This window comes from Bos indicus, chromosome 8, assembly GCF_029378745.1.
Source record: "Bos indicus isolate NIAB-ARS_2022 breed Sahiwal x Tharparkar chromosome 8, NIAB-ARS_B.indTharparkar_mat_pri_1.0, whole genome shotgun sequence".
Lineage (NCBI taxonomy): Eukaryota > Metazoa > Chordata > Mammalia > Artiodactyla > Bovidae > Bos > Bos indicus.
Genome location: NC_091767.1, coordinates 62,501,373 through 62,528,307, shown reverse-complemented (window position 1 = coordinate 62,528,307; position 26,935 = coordinate 62,501,373). Strand labels below are relative to the sequence as shown.

Genomic DNA, 26,935 nt, shown 5'->3' with positions numbered 1-26,935 from the left:
GAAAACAAGGGAAGTCAGAAAGGCATAAAGACTAGCCTGGGGAAAGGAAGATATCAAGGAATGTCTCCCAGATGAGAGGAGGTCTGATGGAGTTCTAAAGGACAAGGTGCAATCAGCCAGGCAAGGAAGAAAAGGATGTGTGGAGGCTGGGGTCAGGGATGGGGAAAGGTATCACCCCCAAGTAGAGGGAAGAGAAAATTTAAAAGGCACAGAGGTGAGAGAAGTACATGGTTGGTTCTGAGAACTCTAGGCAGTTGAGTGGTGGGACATGAATGAATAAAGACTCTAAGCTAAGGATTGAAAGACGGAAATGCGAGAAGTGAGAAGAGGCAGACCCAGAAGAGACTACTTACTATATTATGCTAGCATGTTTGCATTTTTGCCAAAATTAACGTGAGACCCTTGGAGGGATTTTAAATAGCAGAATAAAATGATCAACTTTGCATTTTAAGATCACTCTTTAGTATCAAGGAAAATAAACTAGAAGGCGAAAGATAAGTGAGTTGTAAGAATTGAAGATATGGAAGATCTGAAAATAGGGCCTTGGAATGCTGATAGAAAAAATCAGTATCAGAGCTAATCAGGAAGTGGGATTAACAGGAACTGATTAACTGAATTATAAGGGAAGCCTCCAAATTTCTAGCTTAGAAGCATGGTGGATAGTAATGGGAAGAGACAAGTCTGCAGGAGAGGAAGGGAGTGAAATAATTTTGGACATATAGAAGTTGGGATGCCTTTAGGGCAGCCATGTAGCTATATTCACTAGAAACTCAGGTTACAAGTCTGAGCTGCTTATAGATTTGTTGGTCTTCAGCATATATGTGGTATTTGGTGTTCAAGGAGTCAAAAATAAGGTTAAGGATGGACTCCTGTGGAAGGCTGTCATTTAAGAGATGGGCAGAGAAGGAAGTATCCATAAAAGGCCTTGAGAGGGGGCAGTCCCAAGATGGCAGAGGAAGAGGATGGGGAGACCATTTTCTCCCCCACAAATTCATCAAAAGATCACCTGAATGCTGAGAAACTTCCACAAAACAACTTCTGAACGCTGGTGGAGGACACCAGGCACCCAGAAAGGCAGCCTGTTCTCTTTGAAAGGAGGTAGGACAAAATATAAAAGATAAAAAGAGAGACAAAAGAGTTAGGGACCGAGACCTGTCCTGGGGAGAGAGTCATGAAGGAGAGAAGTTTCCAAACAGCAGGAAACCAGCAGGTCTGTGGGGAGTTTTGGAATCTCAGAGGGCAACATAACTGGGAGGGAAAAAAAAAAAAAACCCACAGAATACACACCTAACCACAACTCCCAGAGGAGAAGTAGCCCAGATGCTCACGTCTGTGCTGGACAGGGAGGCATGGGCTGCATGCTTAGGGTAAGGACAGGGCCTGAATGCCCTGAGAATAATCTGAAGGAGCTAACCTGAGATAGCAACTCAAACTATGGGATAGCCAGAGAGAGAAACAAAAAGAGAACTTTCCCACGAAAGGCTCTAACCTAACCCGCAGCTTGGCCCGCTCACAGAACAAAGGATTGAGCCAACACCAAAGGAGAGCTAGCTGGCTGCGTACAGGCCCCACCCCACCACCAGAGGCAGAGAGGCAGGTGTGTGACAGCCAGAGCCGGAAGACAAGGGACAATCTCGGCCCCAGAGACAGGCATCCTCCACCGAACTGTGAGCAGGCTCCCAGCTGCTAACCACATCTTCCTGGGATCCTAAACGGTTGACATCTGCCAGGAGGGTCACAGCCTGAGATCGGCTCCCCAGAGGAGACACATAGCACACCTGACACAATGTTCTCGCGGCTCACCTGGGAAACCGAGCGGTCAACTGAGCGGCCAGGACCAGGGTGGTGACTAAGACACACGGCCCACCTAGGACAGTGCACTCGCCAAGCACCTGGTCACCTGAGCTGCTTGGACCTGGAAAGGGCACAAAACGCATGCCCAACCAAGTCTGTGCCCTTGCGGAGTACCCGAGAACCTGAACCTGAGCAGCTGACACCTGGGAAGTGCATGAAATGCAGGGCCCGCATTGGACAGTACCCTGCAGAGCAACCTGGGATCTGAGCAGTGTAGACCCAGAAAGCACACGCTGCCCTGAGCTGGGGCAAACCCAGTGTGGTCCATACACTGCGAGCACTCCCCACACACGCCACTGATATCTGTTTGCAGTGTTCCTCCCTCCCCACAACACAACTGAACAAGTGAGCCTAAGTAAGTGACCACCTTCACCCCCTTGTGTCAGGGGGGAAATGAGATACTGAAGAGACCTGCAAGCAGAGGAAGCCACAATAAACTAAGAAGATGGAAAAGCTCTGGGAGTGACAGGTGCAACAGATTAAAACCCTGTAGTTAACACTGACTAAGCACTGGAAGAGGCCTATAGATCTTGAGAAGAAGTACTAGCTGGAACAAGGAACTATCTGAAACTGAACTGACCCCACACTGCCCACAAAAGCTCCAGAGAAATTCCTAAATATATTTTTACTATTATCATTTTTTTAATATTTTTAAGTTCTTTATTACTCCTTTTATTTTCATTTTAATAACCTACTATTACCTTGCAAAAAAAAGACCCTGTTTTTAAAACAAATTTCATACATATTTTTTATAATTTTTGATTTTGTTTTGTATTTCTAATATTGTATTTTTGAGAGTCTAACCTCTACTCTAGATTGTTAAACTTTGCTTTTTTGTATTTGTTATCAATTTTGTACCTTTAAGAATCTAATGTTTAGTATCTATTTTCACTTATGGGTGTGCTTACTGGCTAGATTGCTCTTTCCCCTTTTGACTCTCAGTTTTCTTCCCCAGGACACCTCTATCTCCTCCCTCCTCTCTGGGTGTACCAGGCTGTGGAGAACACTGAGGGAAATGATTACTGACTAGATTGGTCTCTCCTCTTCTGACTCTCCCTCTTCTCCTCCTGGTTACGCTCCCTCTCTCCTCCTTCGTCTCTTCTCCATGTAACTCTGTGAACCTCTTTGGGTGTCCCTTACTGTGGAGAATTTTTTCACCGTTAACCTAGATGTTTTCTCATCTGTGCTGTATGGATGGACAAGTTTTGAGGTTCCTGTAAGAATAAGACCAAAAGCCAGAGGCGGGAGGCTTAAATCCAAAACTTGAGAACACCAGAGAACTCCTCATTCCAGAGAACATTAATAGACAAGAACTCATCCAAAAGCCTTCCTACCTACACTGAAACCAAGCTCCACCCAAGAGCCAACAAATTCCAGAGCAAGACATACCACGTTAATTCTCCAGCAATGCAGGAACACAAGCCTGAGAGTTAAAATACAGGCTTCCCAAAGCCATGCTAAACCCACAGACACCCAAAAACTCATTACTGGACACTTCACTGCACTTCAGAGAAAAGAGATCCAGCTCCACCCACCAGAAAACAGACGCAAGCTCCCCTAACCAGGAAACCTTGACAAGCCATTAGTCCAACCCCACCCACAGGGAGCAAGCTCCATAATAAACAGGAACCACAAACTTCCAGCCTACAGATATGCCACCCCAAACACAGCAATTTAAACAAAATGAAAAGGCAGAGAAATGCTCAGCAGGTAAGGGAACATGATAAATGCCCACCAAACCAAACAAAAGAGGAAGAGATAGGGAGTCTACCTGACAAAGAATTCACAATAACGATAGTAAAGATGATCCCAAATCTTGAAAAGAAAATGGAGTTACAGATAAACAGACTAGAGACAAGGATTGAGAAGATGCAAGGAATGTTTAACAAGGACCAGAAGAAATTATTGCCAAATTCAGACTTAAACTGAAGAAAGTAGGGAAAACCACTAGACCATTCAGGTATGACCTGAATCAAATTCCTTATGATTATACAGTGGAATTGAGAAATAGATTTAAGGGACTAGATCTGATAAGAGTGCCTGATGAACTATGGACGGAGGTTCATGACACTGTACAGGAGACAGGGATCAAGACCATGCCCATGGAAAAGAAATGCAAAAAAGCAAAATGGCTGTCTGAGAAGGCCTTACAAATAGCTGTGAAAAGAAGAGAAGTGAAAAGCAAAGGAGAAAAGGAAAGATATAAGCATCTGAATGCAGAGTTCCAAAGAATAGCAAGGAGATAAGAAAGCCTTCCTCAGCAATCAAGGCAAAGAAATAGAGGAAAACAACAGACTGGGAAAGACTAGAGATCTCTTCAAGAAAATTAGAGATACCAAGGCAACATTTCATGCAAAGATGGGCTTGATAAAGGACAGAAATGGTATGGACCTAACAGAAGCAGAAGATATGAAGAAGAGGTGGCAAGAATATACAGAAGAACTGTACAAAAAAGATCTTCAGGACCCAGATAATCACGATGGTGTGATCATTCACCTAGAGCCAGACAACCTGGAATGTGAAGTCAAGAGGGCCTTAGAAAGCATCAGTAAAAAAAGCAAAAAGTCTAGTGTCAACTGGTGTTTTCCCTCGTGATGTTTACAGATCGCTGTCTGCTGCCCGGCCAGAACCCACTCAGTGACAAACGAACAGAGCCGGGTTCTTGCCACTCAAGTCCCAGGGGCGCGGAGCGAGCTCACAGCCCTCCTATGCCCGGCATCCAGCGGCCTCTCCATCAACCACTCTGCCTTGGTTTTTTTGTTTGTTTGATTTTCCCCCCCATTTTTCTGGCTTGATTTTGCACTTTTCTCCCCTGGGGACCCCGATATCTTGACTTTGTTGCCAAAAACAAGCCCATCAGGACCTTCTCCCCCTTCTTCCCATTTCTCCTTCCCACTTCCCTCCTGGTTCTGGTCAGTTCAGAGGATTTAACAATCACAAGTGTCCTGCAAAAATGCCTGAACGTTTTTCCTAGACCCCTGTGTATTTTCTTTTCTTTTTTCCAAAAAACTTAGACAAACAAAAGACTAAAAGGATGTGTACAGCTGCCCCTGTTTTCAGGTATTCTGTTTGAGAACATTTTAGCTGTTGATGTTCACGCGTGACATCAGTTCCGGCAAGATAGGTTTCTGTATTTATATATTAAAATCCAAAACAAAAAAAAAACAACCTTATAAAATGTTTTAAAAAATGTTCAAAGCTGGGGGAAAAGGCTTTCTTCATTAGTCAAGGTGTTTTGATATGGTATTAAAATAATGTCTAATAAAAAAAAAAAAAAGAAAGCATCACTATGAACAAAGCTAGTGGAGGTGATGGAATTCCAGCTATTTCAAATCCTGAAAGATGATGCTGTGCAAGTGCTACACTCAATATGCCAGCAAATTTGGAAAACTCAGCAGTGGCCACAGGACTGGAAAAGGTCAGTTTTCATTCCAATCCCAAAGAAAGGCAATGCCAAAGAATGCTCAAACTACCGCACAGTTGCACTCATCTCACACGCTTGTAAAGTAATGCTCAAAATTCTCCAAGCCAGGCTTCAGCAATACGTGAACCATGAACTTCTGGATGTTCAAGCTGGTTTTAGAAAAGGCAGAGGAACCAGAGATCAAATTGCCAACATCCGCTGGATCATGGAAAAAGCAAGAGAGTTCCAGAAAAACATCTATTTCTGCTTTATTGACTATGCCAAAGCCTTTGACTGTGTGGATCACAATAAACTGTGGAAAATTCTGAAAGAGATGGGAATACCAGACCACCTGACCTGCCTCTTGAGAAACCTGTATGCAGGTCAGGAAGCAACAGTTAGAACTGGACATGAAACAACAGACTGGTTCCAAATAGGAAAAGGAGTATGTCAAGGCTGTATATTGTCACCCTGCTTATTTAACTTATATGCAGAGTACATCATGAGAAACGCTGGGCTGGAAGAAGCACAAGCTGGAATCAAGATTGCTGGGAGAAATATCATTAACCTCAGATATGTAACACCACCCTTATGGCAGAAAGTGAAGAGGAACTAAAGAGCCTCTTGATGAAAGTGAAAGAGAGTGAAAAAGTTGGCTTAAAGCTCAACATTCAGAGAACTAAGATCATGGCATCTTGTCCCATCACTTCATGGGAAATAGATGGGGAAACAGTGGAAACAGTGACAGACTTTATTTTTGGGGGCTCCAAAATCACTGCAGATGGTGACTGCAGCCATGAAATTAAAAGACGCTTACTCCTTGGAAGGAAAGTTATGACCAACCTAGATACCATATTGAAAAGCAGATACATTACTTTGCCAACAAAGGTCCGTCTAGTCAAGGCTATGGTTTTTCCAGTGGTCATGTATGGATGTGAGAGCTGGACTGTGAAGAAAGCTGAGTGCCGAAGAATTGAGGCTTTTGAACTGTGGTGTTGGAGAAGACTCTTGAGAGTCCCTTGGACTGCAAGGAGATCCAACCAGTCCATTCTAAAGGAGATCAGTCCTGGGTGTTTATTGGAAGGACTGATGCTAAAGCTGAAACTCCAATACTCTGGCCACCTCATGCGAAGAGCTGACTCACTGGAAAAGACTCTGATGCTGGAAGGGATTGGGGGCAGGAGGAGAAGGGGATGACAGAGGATGAGATGGCTGGATGGCATCACCAACTCGATGGACATGAGTTGAGTGAACTCTGGGAGTTGGTGATGGACAAAGAGGCATGGCGTGCTGTGATTCATGGGGTTGCAAAGAGTAGGACGTGACTGAGCGACTGAACTGAACTGAGAAGAAATAAAATAGTCAATCAATAATGAATAATGCAATAACTGATCAAAAGTACTCTGGAGGGAACCAACAGGTGAATAACTTAGGTAAAAGATAGGATAAGTGAGGTGGAAGACAGAACGGTGGAAATGAATGAAGCAGAGAGGAAAAAAGAATTAAAAGAAATGCGGACAACCTCAGAGAGCTCTGGGACAATGTTAAATGCCCTAACATTTGAATCATAGGAGTCCCAGAAGAAGAAGACAAAAAGAAAGGGCATGATAAAATACTTGAGATAACAGCTGAAAACTTCCCTAAAATGGGGAAGGAAATAGCCACCTAAGTCCAAGATACCCAGAGAGTCCCAAACAGTATAAACCCAAGGCGAAATACTCCAAGACACATATTAATCAAATTAATGAAGATCAAACATAAAAAGCAAATATTAAAAGCAGCAAGGGAAAAGCAACAAATAACACACAAGGGGATCTCCATAAGGATAACAGCTGATCTTTCAATAGAAACTCTTCAGGCCAGAAGGGAATGGCAGGACATACTTAAAGTGATGAAAGAGAAAACCTACAACCCAGATTACTATACCCAGCAAGGATCTCATTCAAATATTAAGGAGAAATTAAAAGCTTTACAGACAAGCAAAAGCTGAGAGAATTCAGCACCACCAAACCAGCTCTTCAACAAATGCTAAAGGATCTTCTCTAGACAGGAAACACACAAAAGGTTTATAAACTTGAACCCAAAACAACAAAGTAAGTGGGAACAGGATCATACTTAACAATAATTACCTTAAATGTAAATGGGCTGAATGCCATAACCAGAGGACAAAGGCTTTCTGAATGGATAAAAAAACAAGACCCCTATATATGCTGTCTACAAGAGACCCACCTCAAACCAAGGAACACATACAGACTGAAAGTGAAGGGCTGGAAAAAGATATTTCATGCAAACGGGGACCAAAAGAAAGCCGGAGTAGCAATACTCATATCAGATAAAATAGACTTTGAAATAAAGGCCGTGAAAAGAGACAAAGAAGGACACTACATAATGATCAAAGGATCAATCCAAGAAGAAGATATAACAATTATAAATATACATGCACCCAACATAGGAGCAGCACAACATGTAAGGCAAATGCTGACAAGTATGAAAGGGGAAATTAACAGAAACACAATAATAGTGGGAAACTTTAATACCCCACTCACACCTATGGATAGATCAACCAAACAGAAAATTAGCAAGGAATCACAAACTTTAAATGATACAATGGACCAGTTAGACCTAATTGATATCTACAGGACATTTCACCCCAAAACAATGAATTTCACCTTTTTCTCAGGTGCACACGGAACATTCTCCAGGATAGATCACATCCTGGGCCATAACTCTAGCCTTGGTAAATTCAAAAAAATTAAAATCATTTCAAGCATCTTTTCTGATCACAATGTGGTAAGATTAGATATCAACTACAGGAAAAAAAGCTATTAAAAATATAAACACATGGAGGCTAAACAGCACACTTCTGAATAACCAACAAATCACAGAATAAAAAAAGAAATCAAAATATGCATAGAAACAAATGAAAACACAACAATACAAAACCTATGGGATTCAGTAAAAGCAGTGCTAAGGGGAAGGTTCATAGCAATATAAGCTTACCTCAAGAATAAGAGAAAAATCAAATAAATAACCTAACTTTATACATAAAGCAACTAGAAAAAGAAGAAATGAAGAACCCCAGGGTTAGTAGAAGGAAAGAAATAATAAAAATTAGGGCAGAAATAAATGAAGAAGAAACAAAGGAAACTATAGCAAAAATCAACAAAACTAAAAGCTGGTTCTTTGAGAAGATAAATAAAACAGACAAACTACTAGCCAGACTCATCAAGAAACAAAGGGAGAAGAATCAAATCAACAAAATTTGAAATGAAAATGCAGAAATCACAACAGACAACATAGAAATACAAAGGATTATAAGAGACTACTATCAGCAACTATATGACAATAAAATGGACAACTTGGAAGAAACAGACAAATTGTTAGAAAATTATAACCTTCCAAAACTGAACCAGGAAGAAACAGAAAATCTTAACAAACCTATCACAAGCACGGAAACCGAAACTGTAATCAAAAATATTCCAACAAACAAAAGCCCAGGACCAGATGGCTTCATAGGTGAATTCCACCAAAAATTTAGAGAAGAGCTAACATGTATCCTACTCAAACTCTTCCAGAAAATTGCAGAGGAAGGTAAACCGCCAAACTCATTCTATGAGGCCACCATCACCTTAATACCAAAACCAGACAAAGATGCCACACAAAAAGAAAACTACAGGCCAATATACCAATACCAATACCACTGATGAACACAGATGCAAAAATCCTCAACAAAATTCTAGCAAACAGAATCCAACAACATTTTAAAAAGATCATACATCATGACCAAGTGAGCTTTATACCAGGGATGCAAGGATTCTTCAATATTCACAAGTCAATCAATGTGATATACCACATTAACAAATTAAAAGATAAAAACCATATGATTATCTAAATAGATGCAGAGAAAGCCTTTGACAAAATTCAATATCTATTTATGATAAAAAAAAAAAAACCCTCTAGAAAGCAGACATGGAAGGAACATACATCAACATAATAAAAGCCATATATGATAAACCCACAGCAAACATTTTCCTCAATGGTGAAAAATTGAAAGCATTTCCGCTAAAGTCAGGAACAAGACAAGGGTGCCCACTCTCACCACTACTATTCAACACAGTTTGAATAGTAGTTTGGAAGTTCTGGCCACAGCAATCAGAGCAGAAAAAGAAATAAAAGGAATCCAGATTGGAAAAGAAGAAGTAAAACTCTCACTGTTTGCAGATAACATAATCCTCTACGAAGAAAACCCTAAAGACTCCACCAGAAAATTACTAGAGCTAATCAATGAATAAAGTTGCAGGATATAAAATTAACATACAGAAATCCCTTGCATTCCTATACACTAACCATGAGAAAACAGAAAGAGAAATTAAGGAAACAATTCCATTCACCATTGTGATGAAAAGAATAAAATACTTAGGAATAAGTCTACCTAAAGAAACAAAAGACCTATATATAGAAAACTAAAAAACACTGATGAAAGAAATAAAAAATGACACAAATAGATGGAGAAATATACCATGTTCATGGATCAGAATAATCAATATAGTGAAAATGAGTATACTACCCAAAGCAATCTATAGATTTAATGCAATCCCAATCAAGCTACCAATGGTGTTTTTCAGAGAACTAGAACAAATAATTTCAAAATTTGTATGGAAATACAAAAAACCTCAAATAGCCAAAGCAATCTTGAGAAAGAATAATGGAACTGGAGGAATCAACCTGCCTGATTTCAGACTATACTACAAAGCTACAGTCATCAAGACAGTATGGTAGGGACACAAAGACAGAAATATAGATCAATGGAACAAAATAGAAAGCCCAGAGATAAATCCACGCACCTATGGAACCTTATCTTTGACAAAGGAGGCAAGAATATACAATGGAGAAAAGGCAATCTCTTTAACAAGTGGTGCTGGGAAAACTGGTCAACCACCTGTAAAAGAATAAAACTAGAACACTTACTAACATTGTACACAAAAATAAACTCAAAATGGATAAAAGATCTAAATGTAAGATCAGAAACTACAACCAGAGGAAAGCACAGGCAAAACACTCTCTAACATAAATCACAGTAGGATCCTCTATGACCCACCTCCCAGAGTAATGGAAATAAAAGCAAAAATAAACAAATGGGACCTAATTAAACTTAAAAGCTTTTGTGCAATGAAGGAAACTCTAAGCAAGGTGAAAAGACAGCCTTCAGAATTGGAGAAAATAATAGCAAACAAAGCAATTGACAAAAGAATTCATCTCAAAAATATGCAAGCAGCTCATGCAGCTCAATACCAGAAAAATAAATGACCCAATCAAAAAATGGACCAAAGAACTAAACAGATATTTCTCCAAAGAAAATATACAGAAATTCAAATCAAAAATTTCTCTGATTGGTTCTCTGGTGGTTCGGCGCGGGGGCCATTGGCTCCAGACAAATAAACATGGAGTCCATCTTCCACGAAAAACAAGAAGGCTCACTTTGTGCTCAACATTGCTTGAATAACCTACTGCAAGGAGAATACTTCATCCCTGTGGAATTATCTTCAATTGCCCATCAGCTAGATGAGGAAGAGAGGATGAGAATGGCAGAAGGAGGAGTTACTAGTGAAGACTATCGCACATTTTTGCAGCAGCCTTCTGGAAATATGGATGACAGTGGCTTTTTCTCTATTCAAGTTACAAGCAATGCCTTGAAAGTTTGGGGTTTAGAACTAATCCTGTTTAACAGTCCAGAGTACCAGAGGCTCAGGATTAATCCCATAAATGAAAGATCATTTATATGCAACTATAAAGAACACTGGTTTACAGTTAGAAAATTAGGAAAACAGTGGTTCAACTTGAATTCTCTTTTGACGGGTCCAGAATTAATATAAGACACATACCTTGCACTTTTCTTGGCTCAGTTACAATAGGAAGGTTACTCTGTATTTGTTGTTAAGGGTGATCTGCCAGATTGCAAAGCTAACCAACTTCTACAGATGATCAGGGTCCAACAGATGCATCGACCAAAACTTACTGGAGAAGAATTAGCACAACTTAAAGAACAGAGAGTCCAGAAAACAGATCTAGAACGCGTCTTAGAAGTAAATGATGGGACAGGAATGTTAGATGAGGATGAGGAGGAATTGCAGAGGGCTCTGGCACTAAGTCGCCTAGAAACTGACATGGAAAATGAAGAAGCCGATCTCCGCAGGGCCATTCAGCTCAGTATGCAAGGTACTTCCAGAAATAAATGTCAAGATATCCCACAGACATTGGGTTCACATCCTACTTCAGAAGAGCTACAGAAGAGAAGAGAAGCCTACTTTGAAAGGTAAAGTAGTTGGTACCATATTAAAACTGCAGAGAAATTCAAATCAAAACCACAATTAGGTACTATCTCATGCTGGTCAGAATGGCTGCTATCAAAAAGTCTACGAACAATAAATGCTGGAGAGGGTGTGGAGAAAAAGGAACCCTCTTACACTGTTGGTGGGAATGCAAACTAGTACAGCCACTATGGAGAACAGTGTGAAAATTCCTTAAAAAACTGTAAATAGAACTGCCATATGACCCAGCAATCCCACTGCTGGGCATACACACCAAGGAAACCAGAATTTAAAGAGATACGTGTACCCCAATGTTCATCACAGCACTGTTTACAATAACTAGGACATGGAGGCAACCTAGATGTCCATCGGCAGATGAATGGATAAGAAAGCTGTAGTACATATACACAATGGAATATTACTCAGCTATTAAAAAGAATGCATTTGAATCAGTTCTAATGCGGTGGATGAAACTGGAGCATATTATAACAGAGTGAAGCAAGTCAGAAAGAAAAACACCAATACAATAAATTAACGCATATATATGGAATTTAGAAAGATGGTAATGATGACCCTATATGCAAGACAGCAAAAGAGACACAGATATAAAGAACAGACTTTTGGACTCTGTGGGAGAAGGCAAGAGTGGGATAATTTGAGAGAACAGCATTGAAACATGTATATTACCATATGTGAAATATATTGATCACCAATCCAAGTTTGATGCATGAAACTGGGCACTCAAAGCCAATGCACTGGGACAACCCTGAGGCATGGGATGGGGATGGAGGTGGGAAGGGGGTTTGGGATGGGGGACACATGTACACCCATAGCTGATTCATGTCAATGTATGGCAAAAACCACTCTAATATTGTAAAGTAATGAGCCTCCAATTAAAATAAATAAATTAATTAAAAAAATTAAAAGGCCTTGAGAAAAAAGAGAACAAATTATACCAAAAGAAAGTAGATACAAGGAATTAATAAAGATGAGAGCAAAATCAACACTGACACATGAGTAATGAAATAGAAAAAAAGAGTAAAGAAAAAAAATCATGAAGCCAAAACTAGTTTTTGAAAATATCAATAAAGCTGGTAAACTTCCAGGTAGATTAATCAAGGGGATAAAAAAAGAAGACACAAATTACAAATAATATGATCAAAGAGGGGGCCATAAATGCAGATTTAAAAAATAGACATAAAAAAGTTGTTCATATCATGAACAACTTATGCCAATAAATCCAGTAACTAAGATGAAACAGATGAATTTCACTGAAAACATAATTTCCAAAGTTTACTCAAGAAGAAACAGACAACCTTAATATCCTTATGTCTATTAGAGAATTTTAAATTTGTAGTTAGAAGCCTTCACACAAGGAAAACTCAAACCCAGATGGCTTTACTAGCAAACTCTAACAAACACTTGAGAAGGAATTAATACCACTTCTATACAAACTTTTCCAAAATGGAACACTTCTGAATTCATTTTATGAGGCCAACATTATACTGATACCAAAACCAAGGACATAACAAGAAAAGGCACAAACAGATCAATATCCCTCATGAAACAAAGTGCAAAAAATCGTAACAAAATATTAATAAATCAAATATAAAAATATGTATGAGAAATAAGACATCATGATTAATTATGGTTTTACTCTAGGAATGCAAGGTTGATTCAACATTTGTAAGTCAATCAATGTAAGTGACTATATAAATGCAGTAAAGGCAAAAGGAGAAGGTGCACCAGAGGTGGAGGTGGTTAGGTGGAATCACCGACTCAAATGACGTGAATCTGAGAAAACTCCAGGAGACAGTGGAGGACAGAGGAGCATGGCATGCTGCAGCCCATGAGGTCTCAGAGTCAGACACCAGTTAGTGACTGGACAATAACAACAAAGGAGAAAAATCACAATATCAATAGATGAAGAAAAGACTTTTGATAAAGTTCAAAATCATTTATGTAAATAACTCTCAGAAAATAAGAATAGACAGGAACCTCCTTAACCTGATAAAGAATACCTGTGAAAAACCTTCAGCTAACATCATACGTAATAGTGAAATGAATACTTTCTGCTCAAGAATGGGAACAAGGCAAGAATGTCTATTCTCTTCACTCCTATCCATTACCATACTAGAGGTCCTAGCTGGTGCAGTCAGGCTGATTTCAACACTTACCATAAAAGCATATTAGTTGAAATAGTGGGGTACTACTAAAGAACAGTCACATCAATGGAACAGAATGGACCCACACATAAATGGTCAACTGACTTTTGACAAAAGATAGCAAGGAAATTCAATGGAGGAAGTTCAATGAACAGTGCTAGAACACTATTCATCCACATACAAAAAAAATGAACCTCATAACAAAATTCAATCAAAGTGAATCATTAGGTCCTACATGACAAGGTTAATACTATAAAATTTCTAGAGAAAACAGGAATAAGTCATTGTGACTGCGGGATAGATAAAGAATTTTTAGAGCCATGAGGACAAAAACTGACAAATTGGATCTTATTAAAATTTTAAGTTTCTGCCCTTCTAAAGGCCATTAAGAAAATGAAAAGACAAGCCACAAACTAAGAGAAAAGATTTTCATAACACACCTGGTAAAGGTCTCTTAACTAGCACATTTAAACAATATACAAAAATTCAGTAATAAAAAAAAAGAATACAAAAATGTGCAAAACATCTGAATACATACTTCACAAGAGTACAGATATAGACAGCCAAAAACATATTAAAAGATGCTCAACAGCATTACTCATTAGGAAAATGCAAATTCAATCCACAATGAGGTATTAGTATACATCCATTACAATAGCATAAAATTTATTAAAACTAACAATATGAAGTGCTGATGAGAATACAGAGCCATCTCATACATTTCTGGGGGGCGGGCATGCAAAACAGTACTTTGAAAAATAGTTTGGCAATTTCTTATGAAGTAAAGCATACAATTATCATATAATCAAGCAAACCCACTCTTAGGTCAAAACCTGTACTTCAATGTCATAGTAGCATTAGTCATAATTATCCCAAACTTTAAACAATCCAATTGTCTATCAACAGGTGAAGAGATAAGTAAATATACTTTGAGACAATGGAATAATACCCAACAATAAAAAGAAGACTGTTGATACATAAAACCATATGAATGACTCTCACAAGCATGCTAAGTGAAAAAATCCAGATAAAAAGGCTATACATTGTATCATTCTATTAATTTAACATTTTGGAAAGGCACAATCACAGGCACAGAAAAATTTCATCAATGGTTGCCAAGGGCTTGGGGTTGCTAGGGCACAAGGCAATTTTGGGGGTGATGGAGATATTCTGCATCTTGACTGTGGTATTAGTTATACCAAGATAATGCTCAAAATCCTTCAAGCTAGGCTTCAACAGTATGAGAACCAAGAACTTCCAGATGTACAAGCTGGATTTAGAAAAAGCAGTGGAACAAGAGATCAAATTGCCAACATCCATCCATTGGATCATAGAAAAAGCAAGAGAATTTCAGGAAAACATCTACTTCTGCTTCACTGACTACACTGAAGCCTTTGTGTGAATCACAACAAAATGTGGAAAACTCTTAAAGAAATGAGACTACCAGACCACCATACCTGCCTCCGGAGAAACCTGTATCTAGGTCAAGAAGCAACAGTCAGAACCGAACATGGAACAATGGACTGGTTCCAAACTAGGAAAGGATTATGTCAAGGCTGTATACTGTCACCCTGCTTATTTAACTTATATGCAGAGTACATCATTTGAAACGCCAGGCTGGATGAATTATAAGCTGGAATCAAGACTGCTGGGAAAAATATCAGTGACCTCAGATATCCAGATGACACCACCCTTATGGCAGAAAGTGAAGAACTAAAGAGACTCTTGATGAAAGTGAAAGAGGAGAGTGAAAAAGCAGGCTTAAAACTCAACATTCGAAAAACTAAGATCATGGCATCTGGTCCTATCACTTCATGGCATATAGATGGGGAAACAACGGAAACAATGACAGACTTTATTTTCTTGGGCTCCAAAATCACTGACGATGGTGACTGCAGCCATGAAATTAAAAGACACTTGTTCCTTGTAAGAAAAGCTATGACAAACTGAGTCAGCATATTAAAAAGCAGAGAAACTACTTTGCCAACAAAGGTCCGTCTAGTCAAAGCTATGGTTTTTCCAGTAGTCATGTATGGATGTGAGAGTTGGATCATAAAGAAGGCTGAGCACAGAAGAAATGATGCTTTCAAACTGTGGTGTTGGAGAAGACTCTTGAGAGTCCCTTGGACTGCAAAGAGATCAAACCAGTCAATCCTAAAGGAAATCAACCATGAATATTCATTGGAAGGACTGATGTTGAAGCTGAAACTCCAATACTTTGGCCACCTGATACGAAGAGCTGACTCACTGGAAAAGACCCTGATGCTGGGAAAGACTAAGGGAAGGAGAAGGGGATGACAGAGGATGAGATGGTTGCACAGCATCACTGACTGAATGGACATGAGTTTGAGCAAACTCCAGGAGATAGTGAAGGACAGGGAAACCTGGCATGCTGTAGTCCACCAGATCACAAAGAGTCAGACATTGACTGAGCGACTGAACACCACCACCACCTGTAGACCTATAAACCAAAAGTGGTGACTTTTACTTTACATACAGTAGATCTCAATAAACCCCCCAAAAAGTTCCTTCAAGCTGTGCCCTTTTGCAGTCAACTTTCTCCCCATCACACATATACTGTCCTGGCTCCAATCTGTCCAGTGATCTGCTGTCAGTACAGATTAGGACTGACTAGTGTTCTTGAGTATCATCCATGTTACTACAGTTACCAGGAGTTTGTTGCTTTTTATTGATGAGTAGTATTCCACTGTATGGATATACCACAATTTGTTCATCCATTCAAATGTTGATAGACATGTGGGTTTTTCCCAATTTTGGAGTATTAAAAGTTCAGCTGCTTGCACTGTCTACAATAGCTAGGACATGGAAGCAACCTAGATGTCCATCGGCAGACGAATGGATAAGAAAGCTGCGGTACATATACACAATGGAATATCACTCAGCCATTAAAAAGAACACATTTGAATCAGTTCTAATGAGGTCGAGGAAACTGGAGCCTATTATACAGAGTGAAGTAAGTCAGAAAGAAAAACACCAATACAGTATATTAATGCATATATATGGAATTTAGAAAGATAGTAATGATGACCCTATATGCCAGATAGCAAAAGAGACACAGATATAAAGAACAGACTTTTGGACTCTGTGGGAGAAGGCGAGGGTGGGATGATTTGAGAGAATAGAACTGAAACATATATATTACCATATGTGAAACAGACCACCAATCCAAGTTTGATGCATGAAACTGGGCACTCAAAGCCAATGCACTGGGACAACCCTGAGGGATAGGATGGGGAGGGAGGTGGGAGGGGGTTTTGGGATGGGGGACACATGTACACCCATGGCTGATTCAAGTCAGTCTATGGCAAAAACCACTCTAATATTGTAAAGTAATGAGCCTCCAATAAAAATAAATAAATAATATTTTTAAAAAGGTCAGGTGCTTTCCACTATGCAAAACAGTACAGAGTTTCTTCAGAAAACTAAAAATAGAGTTATCATATGATCCAGCAATCCCATTCCTGGGCATATATTGGGACAAACTATAATTCAAAAAGATACTTACACCCTATGTTCAGAGCAGCATTATTCACAATAGCCAAGACATGGAAATAACCTTAATATCCATAGACAGATGAACAGATAAAGAAGATGTAGTATGTATATATTACAGAATACTGCTCAGCCACAAAAACGAATGAAATAATGCCATTTGCAGCAATATGGATACAAGTAGAAATTATCATACTAAGTGAAGTAACTCAGAAAGAGAAAGACAAGTATCATATGATACCACTTATATGTGGAATCTAAAATATAGCACAAATGAACAAATCTATGAGACAGAAACAGACTCACAGACATACAGAACAGACTTACGGTTACCAAGGGGGAGAAGTGGTGAGAGAGGAATGAACTGGGAGTTTGGGGTTAGCATTAATAGATGCAAACTATTACGTTTAGAATGTATAAACAATAAGGTCCTGCTGTATAACACAGGGAACTATATGCAATCTCCTCAGATAAACAGTAATGAAAAAGAATATATAAAAAAGAATGTATATATGTGTATAACTGAGTCACTTTGCTGTACAGCAAAACAACATAGAACAACATTGTAAATCAGCTACAGTTCAGTAAAAGAGTAAATAAAGCTGCTCTGCAAAGCTATTTTTCTTTCTCTTGTGTAAATTCAATTTTCTGAAAATTTAATATCCATAATAACTACACAAGGAAAGTATCCTCATTCTGCAGATGAGAAAACCAAATTCAGAGATATTAAGTAATCAAGATATTACAGGATATATGGAAGCCAGGATTTTAGTCCTGGTCTGTTTGATGCCAAAGCCCAAATTCTTTCTATCGTTTTACCCTGACTGGTACTGAAAAACAGAACTTACGCTTGACAAGGGGGAGAAGGTGGGACTACACTAAAGCCTTTGCCTATGTGGATCATAACAAACCTATCTTCTGAGAAACGGGTCAAGAAGCAACAGTTAGAATCCTGTATGCAACAACTGACTGGTTCAGGATTGAGAAAGGAGTATGACAGGGCTGTTGTTTGTCACCCTGTTTATTTAACTTTTACGCAGAACACATCATGTGAAATACTGGGCTGAATGAGTTACAAATTGGAATCAAGATTGCCAGGATAAATATCAACAACCTCAGATATTCAGATGATACCACTCTAATGGCAAAAAAAGATCTTCATGACCCAGATAATCACAATGGTGTGATCACTCACCTAGAGCCAGACATCCTGGAATGTGCAGTCAAGTGGACCTTAGGAAACATCACTACGAACAAAGCTAGTGAAGGTGATGGAATTCCAGTGGAGCTATTCCAAATCCCGAAAGATGATGCTGTGAAAGTGATGCACTCAATATGCCAGCAAATTTGGAAAACTCAGCAGTGGCCACAGCAATGGAAAAGGTCAGTTTTCATTCCAATCTCAAAGACAGGCAATGCCAAAGAATGGTCAAACTACCGCACAGTTGCACTCATTTCACAAGCTAGTGAAGTAATGCTCAAAATTCTCCAAGCCAGGCTTCAGCAATACGTGAACTGTGAACTTCCTGATGTTCAAGCTGGTTTTAGAAAAGGCAGAGGAACCAGAGATCAAATTGCCAACATCCGCTGGATCATGGAAAAAGCAAGAGAGTTCCAGAAAAACATCTATTTCTGCTTTATTGACTATGCCAAAGCCTTTGACTGTGTGGATCACAATAAACTGTGGAAAATTCTGAAAGAGATGGGAATACCAGACCACCTGACCTGCCTCTTGAGAAACCTGTATGCAGGTCAGGAAGCAGCAGTTAGAACTGGACATGGAACAACAGACTGGTTCCAAATAGGAAAAGGAGTATGTCAAGGCTGTATATTGTCACCCTGCTTATTTAACTTATATGCAGAGTACATCATGAGAAACGCTGGGCTGGAAGAAGCACAAGCTGGAATCAAGATTGCCGGGAGAAATATCAATAACCTCAGATATGCAGATGACACCATCCTTAGGGCAGAAAGTGAAGAGCCTCTTAATGAAAGTTACAGAAGAGAGTGAAAAAGTTGGCTTAAAGCTCAACATTCAAAAAACGAAGATCATGGCATTTGGCCCCATCACTTCATGGCAAATAGATGGGTAAATATTAGAAACAGTGGCTGACTTTATGACTAGACTCTGTCTAGTTAAGGCTATGGTTTTTCCAGTGGTCATGTATGGATGTGAGAGTTGGACTATAAAGAAAGCTGAGCGCCAAAGAATTGATGCTTTTGAACTGTGGTGTTGGAGAAGACTCTTGAGAGTCCCTTGGACTGCAAGGAGATTCAACCAGTCCATCCTAAAGGAAATCAGTCCTGGGTGTTCACTGGAAGAACTGATAGTGAAGCTGAAACTCCAATATTTTCGCCACCTGATGTGAAGAGCTGACTCATTTGAAAAGACCCTGATGTTGGGAAAGATTGAAGGCAAGAGGAGAAGGGGACAACAGAGGATGAGATGGTTGGATGGCATCACTGACTCAAAAGACATGAGTTTGGGTAAACTCCGGGAGTTGGTGATGGACAGGGAGGCCTGGCATGCTGCGGTTCATGGGGTCGCAAAGAGTCAGACATGACTGAGCAACTGAACTGCATGGCAAAAAGTGAAGAGGAACTAAAAGACTCTTGAGAGGGTAAAGGAGGAGAGTGAAAAAGCCAGTCCCATCACTGCATGCAAATAAAAAGGGAAAAGGTGGAATAAGTGGCAGATTTCCTCTTCCTGGGCTCTAAATCCACTGTGGATGGTAACTGCAGCCATTAAATTAGAAGACGATTGCTTCTTGGCAGGAAAGTTATGACAAACCTAGACAGTGTGTTAAAAACCAAAGACACCACTTTGTGGACCAAGGTCCATATAGTCAAATGTATGGTCTTTCCAGTAGTCATGTACGGATATGACAGCTAGACAATAAAGAAGTGTTAAGTGTTCGTTGTTCAGTTGTGTCTGACTCTTTGCAATCCCATGGACTGTAGCCTGTCAGGTTCCCCTGTCCATGGAATTTTCCAGGCAAGAATACTGGAGTGGGTTAGCATTTCCTTCTCCAAAGAATTGATGCTTTTGAACTATGGTACTGGATTAGACATTTGAGAGACCCCCGGAAAGCAAGATCAAACCAGTCAATCTTAAACGAAATCAACACTGAAAACTCTTTGGAAGGATTGATACTGAAGCTGAAGCTCCAATACTTTGGCAACCTAATGTGAACAGCTGACTCATTGGAAAAGACCCCGATGCTGGGAAAGACTGAGGAAAGGAAGAGAAGGGGATGACAGAGGATGAGATGGTTGGATGACATCACCAATTCAATGGACATGAACTTGGGCAAACTTCAGGAGATGGTGAGGGACAGGGAAGACTGGCATGCTGCAGTCCATGGTGGGTGAAGAGTTGGACATGATTTGGGGACTGAATAACAACTTCCTGACTTGAATGTAAGCTCATGGAAGCAGGGATTTGGATGGGTTTTGTTCACTGCTGAATCCCTAGTGCCTAGCCCACAACCGGAGCTCAGTAAATCCTGAGTGAATGAATGAAAAATTCTCCATCTAGCTAACACCATTCCTTTTCTCTCCTACTCACTAAAATAATAGCATAGTGTATGTGGGCAATTAAAGGAATAATCCTCAATTTAATTAAAAAATTATTTTCAAATTTTAATGGCTGTTGTAAACTGATTGAGACAGTTAATTATGTCAAGCTGTGATTGAGATCCATTACATAGATTATTTCTGGGCCTTTCCACTCTGAGTCCAAGTTCTCAGTGAGCAGGCTCAGGTCTGAGCCATAGAGTTACTGCAAGAAGTTCACACACCTTGATGTGTAAGCATGCATTGCTTGAACACTGGTAAATGTCTCATACTAACATGTATTCCTATTCCTCAAACAATATGCAGATATGGTTGAGATTCAAAAACACAACTTTGTGAATGAATTGAAAATTCATTTGTTTCAATTCATTCAGTTCAAAAGCTATGAATTTTCAGTAGCTTTTGGTAGTTATATATTTTGTCAACCAATGGATATTAGAAGTACAACTACTTATGTGTGAAGTTTCACGAAGTTTTTTTTTTTAATTAAAAAAAGTGCCTGACACTTGAGGAGACTGGGAAGCAATACTTGAGCACATGACTAAAATCGAAAGCATTTCTCTCCCTCCCCTTTTTTAGGCATGCTATTTTCTGGAATACTATAATTCTCTATTAGTAAACAATTTTTTGGAGGGAAGGGCAGTCCATTGGACTATAAGACTGAGGATTTCAAAGCTGGTGAGAAGTGTAATAAAAGCTGGAAGGTGAATGTGGTTGTGCATCTTGTTTGGATGGATGTCTTACTCTCAGGTCTCTGTTCTCAGGACTCATGTCTGTCCAGTTTGCAATTCCTACATTAGCAGTATCAGTTCAGGCGCTGAACAAAAACAATGTTACAACTAAAGCTCAAAAAACCGTAATGTTACTCTCTAACCTACTATACTGCTGTAGAATGCTCTAAATTTTGGTAATTCCTTGGTTATCATGGCATTTTCTCAGCTTTCCTGAAGATGGCAGTTATTCTCAAGAACTTTTATAAAAAGTATACACAGAAGAGACTTTCCTCTAACTATAAAAATCAAGTTTATTATCTTGGATGTCATCCATTAAAAGCGTAGAAGAAAGCTTACCATGGGAATTTCAACTCAGTGCAGAGCCTCAACAGCAATCCCTCCAAAGTGGTTCCCAGACTGCTTAAGCTGCCATTTTGTTCTTTCAATCTTCCTCCTTATTTCTACTCTCTAAAAGTGTTGTGATAAATATAATTTACAGTTTAAGAGAATTCAATTTATTTTGAGAATGTTATGCAAGCCCTGATGATGGTAAGTTAGGCTAGGCTGGGAGAAATAAGGTTGGTCATCTTTTAAAATTCAGGTTAGAATTCTTAAGGGTTTCCCTAGATAATAAAGGGGCTGCTTGAGCTGGGTAAGAATCCCCTGCTTAAGCAGAGTAAAGTAGAGGTGAATCTGGGGAATTATTTAATCAGAATACTTTAATCTCAAAAACTGACCAAGGTCAGCTAGCAAAGACCTCAGTCAAGGAGGAAGAAACCAGCCACAATGATCACAACAGACTGCACTTGACTTTCATGGCCTTCCTCTCACCCTTTCTCCTCCTTTCCTTGCCTCTCTTTCTGAATGATAAGTGTCAAAAATAGAGTTATATGTGCTTAGCACAATACTTGGCATTCGGTGGTTATATTTTCCTAGAAGCCTGGTATGGATGGGAAACTACCTATGAATATATGCATTACATGGCTAAGAGTGCACAGATACAGGCGTTGGCATACTGGAGACATTTTAATACAGCATCACATCTGAAACATTGTAAGTTTCCCAGTTTTTCTTACTTGCCTCATTAACACACTTGACCTGGCAAGCTTAGTAAAACCACCAGATCTCCTCTAAGATTTCTCACCTAATTCGTACACAAAAGTCACTTGACTGCTCTGTCAATACAATGTCCCTGAACCATTGTATGGCAGCACAGGGTGGTGGCCTGACCTCAGAGTTGGGAGCTGAGAGAAGCATGGAATGCTTGAGGGCACCTTCTCACCATCTCCAAACTGCTTAGTTTAAAAATGAGGAAACTGAGGTACCAGGTGATTATTCCAGGACTCACATATTTTTATGGCCAGAACCACAACAAGAATCCAGGTCTGGCTCCCAAACTTAGGGCCTGCTTTCAGACAGCTGCTCCAAATGTACAGCATTGGCTTCTGAAAGTAAATTTGACTTGGAGAACATGGAGAGCAACCTTGAGACGTATTTAGTGACTAGCTGTTAAAGTGGCATGAAATGGGGATCTGTCACATTCTGATTTAAGAGTGTGGCACTCAAATCCAAAATACTTTTCAACTGCTGTAAAAATTGAATCCTTTTACATCATTCCTTTTCTATTTTGCTACATAATTAATCATGAGTACACTGAAATGCTAACAATGTGCACCAAGTAGAGCAGGGAGTAGGCGAAAGTAATGACAATCTTTTGGAAAGCAAGGTTTAAACAATGTAAACAGCCTAAAATAACTTTCACTTTCAATATTATATTTTGTAAATTCACAGTTTTTCTAATACACCTGAAAATGGTCCCTGGAGAGTCTAATTCTGAAGAAGCAGGTTTTGGTGTCCTCTGGATACCTGCCTTTACCATTAGCTGGCCCTCCCTGGCTCAGTCATTTCACATCTGATCTGCTTTCCGTAGCTTCAGTTTCCTCACTCCTGCTGCCCAAAGACCTTTGGCCAAGCTGGTCATGCTCCCATCTATGCTTTCTCCTCTCAGTTTCTCTTTTCTCAACTATTTCCAACTATACAATTTGATTCATTTACCTTGTTGCATTTTTTGGTGTCATAAATTTGAGTAGAAGAGTGGCACTCAACCCTTAAATAAATCTAAAGAATTATTAGGGTAAACTGAAATCACCAAACAATCTCTCTTATCTTCTTTAGTCAGCTACTCAATTTTTAGTGTCTTCTTAGGGCACATTCTTCTGGTAAATGGCTGCCCTTCTCCATGAAGATACTACTTTAGCAATGAGTCAGGCCCCTAAAATCCAGAATGTGTGTGCTGAAAAGACTTTAGGCATCATCTAGTCTATCCCAAACCCCTCATTATGCATCAATAAACTGAGCCTAAAAGAAGGAAGGTTTTTGTCTAAGACTCTTTGGAGGCAATTTCTCATCCAGTAACAGTTTACATGTTATCTTTTATTTCCAATTACATTCTATTTGTTACCACCTGAGTTACTCCTTTACCAACTCTTTTTTTTTTTGAAGATAGTAATTAATGCCCTCAGGTGGTGATATACTTCCTTCAGAGAGCAGTTTTCTTTTTTATTACTGTAATTTCAACCTCCAAATTATACATGCATTACTAATTACATAGTATGAATAAATAACAGCTCTCCATAAATCTACATACTGGAGAAAAAGCTCTGAGATCATAAGTGGCTTAGTTAGGAGTTTGGGCCTTAATCCCAGTTCTGCTTCTAATTAGCTATGACCCTTTGAGGAAGTCACTTCAGGTTGTTTTTTTCATAAGAAACCTAAGGAGGATGGGCAAGATCCATGGTTCTCAACCTTCCCTGGAGTCCTTCAAGTGCTGAAATAGGGTCCAAAGATCTAATGAAAATGGGTTTGCTTCCTCTGGACAAAGCTAAAATACTGAGTTTGCTTTGGAGTCACATTGAAAAGCTCTAACTGACATATATCCTAACACACACCTTTAGCTAAAAATGACAATTACTTTTAAATAGTTTATTTGAAAGACAAATTTTTTTTTAAAATTGGCCCAATGAGGAAAGAGTGAAAAGACCAAAGCTTTTCAAAGCACAAAGGTGGGAACAGGAGGAGAAAGTTGGTTTTGCATAAAGAAAGAAAAATCAGTTCATATAAATATGAAATTAGACTGCACTCCAAGCACCAAGGAACTGTCCTTTCTGTATTTATGTGCTGACCCTGAAAGTGTCCAGAAGCAAAGTGCTCACTCTACGTCAAATCTTAGACCTTACAAACAGCAACTGATCAAACACAGAGTAGGCACTTAAGACTTAAAATACTATAAACTGTTTTTTTCTTACATTCATATTAAGTCCCCAACTAGATTATACTGCACAGAGAATTTAAAGAGAGAGAATTTAAAGAGAGGTCCTTCAAGGAGTTTAAATCTCTTGGTACAAAATACAATAGTTCATTCAGTCATGTTCAACCAATACACTTAAAAGGGCATTAGCAGGGATTACATTTCATTTCCAATCTACAGGGTCTGAAATTCAAAGGCACCACCAACTGCTGTTTCAGAGTCTCACTGTGTTGAACTAGCAGACAGGCTGTAGGCCGGCAAAGGGCCCTGCACAAAAGATGTGGGTTCTAATCCAACTGGCCCCAGAGCAATTTCCTTCCCCCAGCTGGTACTGTGCATGTAACTGACGCTCCATGAAGGTTAGTTGAGTGGAACTGCAAAAATCTCTACTATGGGCCATTTTATATTATACAGAGAACTTAAAAATGTGTCCCTGCATGCAAGAAAACTGAAATCCAATTATGTAAAATATAGGAAGTTTGGTGGAAGGAAAAGAGTTAACACTTCTTGGCTGTTATTCTGAGGCAAATGAGTTGCAGTAGTTATCTAAGAAAAGTCTTGCAGGGTAAGTTAAATATTTCCAATTGATTAAAAGAGAAAATCAGGCTCAAAACAGGCGTGTGATTTGTTCAAGAGCATACAATTTGTACGTGGAGAAACCCAGATTCCAACGTGAATCTGCAAAGTCCATGCTATTTGCAGTATGCAACACCTCCACATCAAAGCAGCCAGGAGTTGGTCTGTTTCACTTCTGTCATTAAGTTGTTGTATATCACTTAGGCAGGGCACTTTTCTGCAGTCTTTCCACCTGCACGAAAGGGGTGGCGGGTAGGGAGGGAGGGATGACCCAGGTCAGTGGTGTTATTGTTTCTGTTTTGTAGGTTGGCTTTCAGAATTCGGCCAAGGCTGTTTCGAATAAAGGTATTTCCCTTTCTGGTTCTTTGAAATTGTTTGGGAGGGAGTGGTCTCTTTGGTTATGTATGGCAATGTACCTACCCCCTCAAGGAAATGGGAGCAGAACAGTTGTGTGGGCTTCAAGTTCCTTCCCATTAAATGAAGACTGAGAACCTGATCCTGTTGGGGGATTTGGTGAAAGTTAAGAGATATTCACTATGGAGTCGTATTTCCCTCCTAACTTGAAGCTCTGTACCCACCCAGGGTTCAGGGTGCTCACGGTTTAAGAGAAACGGATAGTGTTTGTGTCCTGCATTGCTTAAGTGGCCTGCAGAGGCTAGTCTTAAGTTCCTCTAAGAGGAACTTAAAGTGGACGGTGTAAAATACGCGAGGTCCAACAGCCAGGGGCTCGGATATCCCTTGCTCCGGGCGGGCAGCTGAGGCCGGTCGCCCCGGTGCAGGGAACCACTTCCTGGTCAGCACCATCCGCCCCTTGTCCACACCCACCGCGCCGTATTTCCCTCTCTGCACTGAGCTTCCCAAGCGGCAGAGTCCGCCGGCTCCGGGGTGAACAGCCAGACGGTCCCGTCAGAGATTTAAAACACAACGCTCTGGAACTCCAACTCCCCTGGCGCCCAGCTTGCTTTGCTGAAGTGGGGACCGGGGCATCCTCTGCGGCTACAGGGAAGAGGCCCCAGCCCGCTGGAGTCCCCTTCGGGGTACTGTCCCGCTAAGAACACAGGTGTGCCGCGCCCCCCCGCCCCCCCCAAACCTCGTCAGACCTCGCCTGGCACCTGTCGTTCCCGCAGCCAGCAGGACCTGCGCTCACCTCGTCCTGAGGGCCCACGGCCCGTCCCAGTGCCTCTGGGCCCGGCTCCCGCCGCCCTCTTCTTCACGGCCACAGCCGCAGCAGCCGCCCACTTTCGGTTTCCCCGCACCGCCTGAGGCGCTGCCGCGGCTTGGGAAATCACCTCAAGACCCCGCCCCGCCCCGCCCTGCTCGGCCCCGCCCCGCTCCGCCCCTCCCCGAGTGCCGCCGGCCTCGGCTCTGCGCACGCGCGGGCGCCGTGACCGCGTCAGCCCACGCCGGCGTCCGCGCGTGGGAAGGGAAACCGACGCCGTCTAGCGGTTTTTGCGCGTGCCCACGCACTGGCCGACGGAGAAAGGAGACGGCGGAGGTGGGGGGGCATTCCTCGTGGACCA

The 26,935-nt window shown here is 40.5% G+C and overlaps 2 protein-coding genes across 3 annotated transcripts in view; one reads left to right on the top strand and one right to left on the bottom strand.

Moving 5' to 3' along the window:
• TDRD7 (tudor domain containing 7) overlaps positions 1 to 26,715 on the bottom strand; it is a 144,754-nt gene extending 118,039 nt beyond the window's left edge. For both annotated transcript variants that reach the window (XM_070794795.1, XM_019966247.2), the window contains exon 1: positions 26,563 to 26,715. The gene's annotated coding sequence lies outside the window, so the exon portion shown is untranslated. The remainder of the gene's footprint in view (positions 1 to 26,562) is intronic.
• LOC109563061 (ataxin-3-like) lies at positions 10,673 to 11,575 on the top strand. The gene has a single exon (XM_070794801.1). It carries the CDS (start codon positions 10,699 to 10,701, stop codon positions 11,128 to 11,130), a length of 432 nt encoding a protein of 143 aa, XP_070650902.1. The 5' UTR covers positions 10,673 to 10,698; the 3' UTR covers positions 11,131 to 11,575.
• Positions 26,716 to 26,935: the final 220 nt, after the last annotated feature.